Raw genomic sequence first — 6,538 nt, 5'->3', positions numbered from 1 at the left:
GTCAGGAGCGGTCATCTTCTCACCAATCACAAAGCGACATTTTTTTATAGACATGAAGGAGATGAATCGATGAGTCAGTAAATGTTCACTGGTGTGGTTTCAAGGTAAGGATAAGTATCTATTAGTATGCGGTTTGTATTAGTTATTATGTTGAAGTATGCATTTTGTTACACGAATACTTTTACAGCAAACTATGTACACAGGAATTTTGCATCGTCTGCTAAAGTATCTTCCGCGCAGACTCGGGCAAAATGGCGACCGCGAATATTTTGTTGTGCATTTCCTCGGAAAGTAAGGATTCGATCGATATTCATAGATGTCGGCAGGATTTTTTAGCTAGAAGTGTTTTCCTAACATGGTGTTGTCGTTGAACAGTTCTAAGGTTAAATAGATGTCCAAAGTGTCGGCAGTGGTCACGATTCTTGTGGAACAACAATCAGAGACATGTTTTCGTGTTGAAATGGCCCTCCTTTCACGCAGGTGCGTACGCAGCCGTAGTCTCTGAATTTTAACTGGGCCTGCTCAGTGTTGTACCGCGCTTTTCTTGCTGCCGCCGATTACTTTTCGTATTTTTCTTAAACCGCAGCGTTATTTATTCACCAGTCGACACGCAACCGTCATATAAGCCTGTGCAATGTTAGATCATGTTTGGCATTGGCTTAAATTTGTTCTGGATATTTAGGGTGGCCATATTTCAAAGTCCTTAGGCCTGTGCACCCTCTAATGCAGACCAGTTCATCCCCAATAATATTTAAAGTGATACAGTTTTCTAGCCACGAAAGCGTAATAATTTGTGTGATTTTAAATTAGGATGATGTCTCAATTTAACGTATTAATACCCGAGAGGGTAAGTGCATTTATTAAGATATGCAGGTTGCACTGATCCCATAGTTCCTTGCTAGTGGGTGGTTTCCAAATTATTGATTTTCTGAATGACATCATACAAGGAGATATCGGTCAATACATGTAAAATGCATTTTATCAGGTGGATGATGAAGCAATGTAAAACGTGCCTGAAATGCCATTAATCATATGCAATACTTAACGTAAAATTAATTTAAATTTTGTCAAATTAATTTGAAAATACAGTGCCCTTATAAAGTATTGTCATACCCCTGGAACATAATTACAGCAGCCACCATCCATTGCTTGCATTTTTGAGGATACAGTAATGATATCATATTTAGTTTTGTTGATTTTTGGTTACTTTTTGACTGAGAGAACATTTGAGAGAGGAAAAACTTTGAGCAATTTTTATTCTAAATTCTTTAATACAGTTTTCCATGAGATCAAATTTACCATTGCAGAATTAAATTTTTATAATGTTTATTAACACTTATAATCAGCTATACAAAAAAAATGCCTTTGTAATAATGTCTTAAAGTGCAGAGAACACAATTTTGTGGTTCCTTAGTGCATTGAGATAAGTGTACTTTAGTCTTGACAATAAACTGTTTACTGTCCCCATTTGTCTTAAAGCAAGTAATTTAATTTTTATTTAAATTGAATGTAATTATTTTTACAGGTACCAATAAGAATTTAGGAATTTACTATTGTTTCAGGTACACACATCATCAAGAATTTTACAGCAACAGTTTATTCTTAAAATTCATAGATCCAAGACTTAGACACAATCACTGAAATGGATATTTAGAGTACTGAAGCCAGACTTATTCAAGGTATAAATGTGATTTGTAGGTATTGTTACAATTCATGGATTGTGTACGTTTATACTGGTCATTGCTGAAAATATGTGGAACAATGTCCTGTTTTGTAGTGCATGTTTATTTATGTTGTGTTAATTTAACTATGAATTTTATTGAGTGTTGTGGAAGCAGTAAATACTTGGAACTGGTTGACACATTTCCTGTTGTGAAAAAATTTAGCACCAATTTTATGAAAAAGTAAGTGTTATGCTGTGTTTTCAAATTTCCTCCATAGGCACTAATGGTCACTATAATGAATACGTCTGGTGGCGATTCACTGGCGATTGCAGTTGGCACAAGTAGCTCCTCAATAAATCACATGGTGTCAGATGATGATGATGGGTGCCCTTCCTCGCCAGGGTCAGCCCAATTTGATGATGGAGGAGACCTTATGGCGGCGGCAATGGGCGATGAGGTGACAGCCCAGCTCGCTGCTGCAGGTTGGCAAAATGAACATGGTGATTTCACTTTGCTTTGTTTTTGCTTTATTTTATAGGAGTTAGTGTATATCATTTATCACTATTTTAAGGATTTAATGCTGACCCTGCTTTACTTTTATGTATTGAACTTCAGAAAAGAGCTGACTTCTGTTTGATGACAAATATTGGCTTCAAAATAATGTGACTTCATTCAAGAGCAAAGTAATGAAGAGAAGATATAAGTGCATAGGGGATGACGAAATAAGAGAGTGGAGACAGTTACATTATGAGATATTAAGAAGTTCTTCTGTTCATTTGACATTCACAGTTGTGATGAAATCAGCAAAGATAAAATGTTCTTGACATGTAGCACACATGAGGGCACTGAAGGGATGCACACCCCACAGAAGGCTGAATAGAGATGGAAGTTTAATGTTAAAATGACATCAGAAGAGGTTAAACAGGTCAGTCCAGTGTGACTAGTAAAGATTTTTCTTATTTCAATCCTTCATCCCTTAACATGTTTCGGTCTTTGCAGACCATCCTCAGAGGGACATCAGTACGATCAGAAGCCACTATTACGATATGTTTTGAATGTTAAAATATATACATATAATGTTGAACAATGGATATAAAATCTGTAAGGGATGAAGGATTGAAATAAGAAAAATCTGTACTAGTCACACTGGGTGGAAGTGTTTAACTTCTTTTGATATTGTTAGTGTGACGGACCAGAATGAAACAAAAAAGTAAAATAAAATGACATGTTGAGAAATGGGATTGAAAATATCTGCCTTAATACTGCCGCATCTGTGGTTAATGTGCATGGAGCAAGCGAATGTTTGATAATCATCTCATTCACTGAAGGTAAAACAGGGTTGCTACAGGTAGAAATATCCGAGAAATGTGATATGAGTTGAGCTTTAATAAACTGAACATGTAGAGAATGTGTATGGTTGGTTATAATTTGTAACAGATTTGAAGTTAACCCTTTGGTTTGTGATTATTCTTGCCATTTTCCAAACTGAAGTGAGATTTCTTGCCTAGAAACACGATGAAATTCTAGAGTACTCTTTTTCTCAAATGTAATGTCCGGTAGATGTCCAATGTTTTGGAGGGACGTGCTATCTCTGTCTTCAGAGTCGAAATGTAAGCCAAGCAGGAAACCAGCATGAAGCAGGTAGCGAGCTTCTTCCTTGTTTCATACTTTACATACCCTTCAACCCTGAAGATGGAAGCAGTGTGTTCCTCCAAAATGTCAATGGACTTTTACTAGATTACACAGTGTTACATTCCAGAAGGTAATAGTTGCGGTGAGAACCTCAAATCCGATGTATTTCAATTTCACCCAGCGAATAACCAAATTCATCAGAATCTTCTCCTTCTTCGCATGTGAATTTACAACTTTTTAAAATGAGATTTCCTTATGTTTCCATTCCCATGGTTACATCAGGAACAGTTGTTATTGACGGCCAACTTTGTTTTATTTGTCTCATCCGAAAAAATCAAAATATTATACAATCTAAAATTAATCTCAGTAAATAACCAAAAATGACATAATGTGGGAACTTCCTGGAATTAACCAAGTGTAAGTGCACATTGCATACTCTGTTGTACAGAAAATGTGCTAGATTACTCATCGAAGGGTTAACATGTTTGCTTTACTGAAGCTTGACTGAATTTTATACATGACTCCAGAGTTTTTCCTTGGTTCGATGTTTTGCTGTTGAATTTAATTTTGCTGTGCTCAGTTTCATTTTAATTGCTTCTTTGTTAAACTTCTTTCACAGTATCATTGTTTTGATTGCTTTTTTGTGCTCGTGTTTTTAATACTTAATGCAGAAAGGTTTAAATGTATATGTGACATGTAAGCGGTCTGTGTTTACGGCATATTATTTTTGTTATTTGCTACTGAATATCTGGTGTAAGGAGATGGTTCTTTCTGTCTGAAGCATGTGATTAACCCACTGTGTGGAAATGTTGGATGGTGGTTCCTTCTTGGAAGTACACTCTAACCCATAACAGTTTTCACTTTTCCCTGACATTTTCACTTTAGATGGCAAGGAGGTACATTTCTGTATAATCTCAGATGTAGCACTTGTTTAGTACTAAAGCATTTTTTTTATTTATTTCCTTCAATATACTGACTGACTGCCGCTTGTTGGTGAAGTTAGTGCCAAATTTAGTGGATAGAGGGTGTCGTGTGTTCAGCGCAACAAATCCCCACAGCCGTTAATTTCAGTTTTCTAGACCAGAGCCACTATTTCCTTGAAATAGCAGCTCATTTATCCTCACGAGGCTGAGTGGACCCCGTTCCAGACCCATTACTTCTCAGAAAATCTGGTAGCTCCGGGAATCGAACCCGGACTTCTGGATCTGTAGCCAGAAACTCTGACCACTAGACCACAGAGGCGATCGGTATAGTTCACTTGCGGACTACAGGCCATGGATTTTTTGGTTATTTCCTTCAGTGTTCAAGCAAGTAGAGGCTAATGGTAGCCATAGTGCATGTTTAAATGGTTGCTTCATGTGGAAGAGCAGGCCATTTAAGTGTTCACATACTGGGTTAAAAGGAACTGTTGATCCCAGATGTAAAATAAGTAAAAGCACATGCCAGTCTCCCTCTCAGTATACTCTTTTCAAAATCTCTCTCTCCAGCATTTCTAACATGGTGGCTGTGATATCTTTTGAAGTGGTATCAGCCATTTTGATTATGTGTGCTCTGCTAAAACTCTTTACTAATATGCATCTCTAAAAGTAAAGTAAAAAAGTGAAGGTATCCCTATAACAGGCCTTGGAGGCCATTAGGGTTGTGAGATGTTGAGGTTCCCACATGTTAGAGACAGTCGGCTCATAAATGGCAGTAAGGTCACCCCTACTCACCAGCCGCCCTTTACCCCCAAGAATATTCCTAGTACTCGTTTCTGTTAGATGCTGAGTCGATCCAAGGCCATGGTGCGGCTGGAAGGATTAGGTAAATTGAAAAAATCCAATGACATCATCGGGATTCGATCCTGCAACCTTCCAGCTTGTAGCATAGTCCCTAAACCAACTACACCACCACGTGTCCCCCAATATGCACCTCTGCTGACATTATTTCTGTGTAAGTTGGAATATAATATGGCAGGTGTGCTTAGTATTATTCGATTCGGCGGTGATAGCCAATTGTATGTGAAGTGTAATTTAACAGGAGGCCATAGATATATCTGAGATTTTGGTATGAAATTATTTATACATATAATATCAGATTTGTAACAGTGTAAACCTTAAAGTTTTGTTTTGTACAGAACTTTAATCTGGGTGTGTTCTGCCTGACCCACTTGTTTTCATTATATTGAGCAGTTTGTAGTGGGCAGCCCTCTTCAATTTCTGCCCTATGGTTTGTTTACAGTTTGAGATGGTGGCAGATGTGTATATATTTACATTATGGTGAAAGCTTGCTTATGTGTCTTATATGGTTACATTAATTACTGACATGTTGGTAGCTGTACTGGAAAAATTAATATGAATATTTGCTACGCAGATATATTCATATATTTCTGTTAAATTAGTTTGACTTCAAGAAACCCAGTTTCAGTGATGAGTTAGGTAAATTAACTTAGTGTACTTTGTACTGTGGTATGTTTTGTGCTCTACACAAAATCTATGATGTGTTTGGGGGAAGGTATCTTACTAAGTGCATGCTGAAGAGGTTGAAATAAACTGGCTTTGTATCGTAAACTCCTTTATCTGTGGTTGCTCTTTTCTCTGTTGTTTGATACTGATGTTATCATACTGGTTATAATAACAAATCTTTCAGCTTGTGTACTAATGGCATGGCTTTATGTTATTGAGAGCCATATCATCACACGTCCTTTATTGATTTGAAAGGATTCTGATGATGGTGTATGCTGTACAGAACTATTAGACTTATTTTGGACTCTTATCCATCATCTGGTATATAGAAGACAAAAACCACAACATTTTGGAGACTGGATCTGTCTCTGTCCTCAGGTGAATGGGGTAGGAGTAGTTTTATCCTGCCCCATCCACCTTAGGACGGAGACAGATCCAGTCTCCAAATTGTTGTGATTTTGTCTTCTATATACCAGACGATGGATAGAGTCCAAAATAAGCCTAATAGTTCTGTACAGGTCCTTTATTGTATATAGAACCAGTGTCATATGATTTATATACTTAAATGACTGCTTCTTGAGCACAAATACTTTTCCTCCTTATGCTGGTTATTCCAAAATATGTTATATTTTAACGTCCTGTTGCACTGATTTTCATCCATGATATGTATACAGTTGCCGTCTTGTAGTGCACTCAATTTCACCTGATACTTCACGACATGTTTCGGCAACATAGTGCCATCATCAGGTGCCCTAATTACGCTAATCTATTTCATTGCTTGCCTTTATAAAATTATTT

The 6,538-nt window shown here is 37.1% G+C and overlaps 1 protein-coding gene across 12 annotated transcripts in view; it reads left to right on the top strand.

Annotated features, from left to right (window-relative positions):
• The first annotated feature begins 2 nt into the window (after positions 1-2).
• The window catches only part of LOC111863583 (DNA-binding protein Ewg), a 28,235-nt gene continuing 21,699 nt past the window's right edge, over positions 3-6,538 (top strand). For 6 of the 12 annotated variants that reach the window (XM_033751121.1, XM_023850032.2, XM_023850038.2 and 3 more), the window contains exons 1-3: positions 261-480; positions 1,563-1,679; positions 1,942-2,164. In XM_033751121.1, the coding sequence (XP_033607012.1) occupies positions 1,948-2,164 (217 nt within the window). In that variant the 5' untranslated portion in view covers positions 261-480; positions 1,563-1,679; positions 1,942-1,947. The other 6 variants (XM_033751122.1, XM_023850036.2, XM_023850033.2 and 3 more) reach the window with 4 other exon arrangements.

The sequence above is a fragment of the Cryptotermes secundus genome, unplaced genomic scaffold, assembly GCF_002891405.2.
Source record: "Cryptotermes secundus unplaced genomic scaffold, Csec_1.0 scaffold57, whole genome shotgun sequence".
NCBI lineage: Eukaryota > Metazoa > Arthropoda > Insecta > Blattodea > Kalotermitidae > Cryptotermes > Cryptotermes secundus.
Note: the sequence above shows the minus strand (reverse complement) of the source record. Positions and strands in the feature narration are given on the sequence as shown.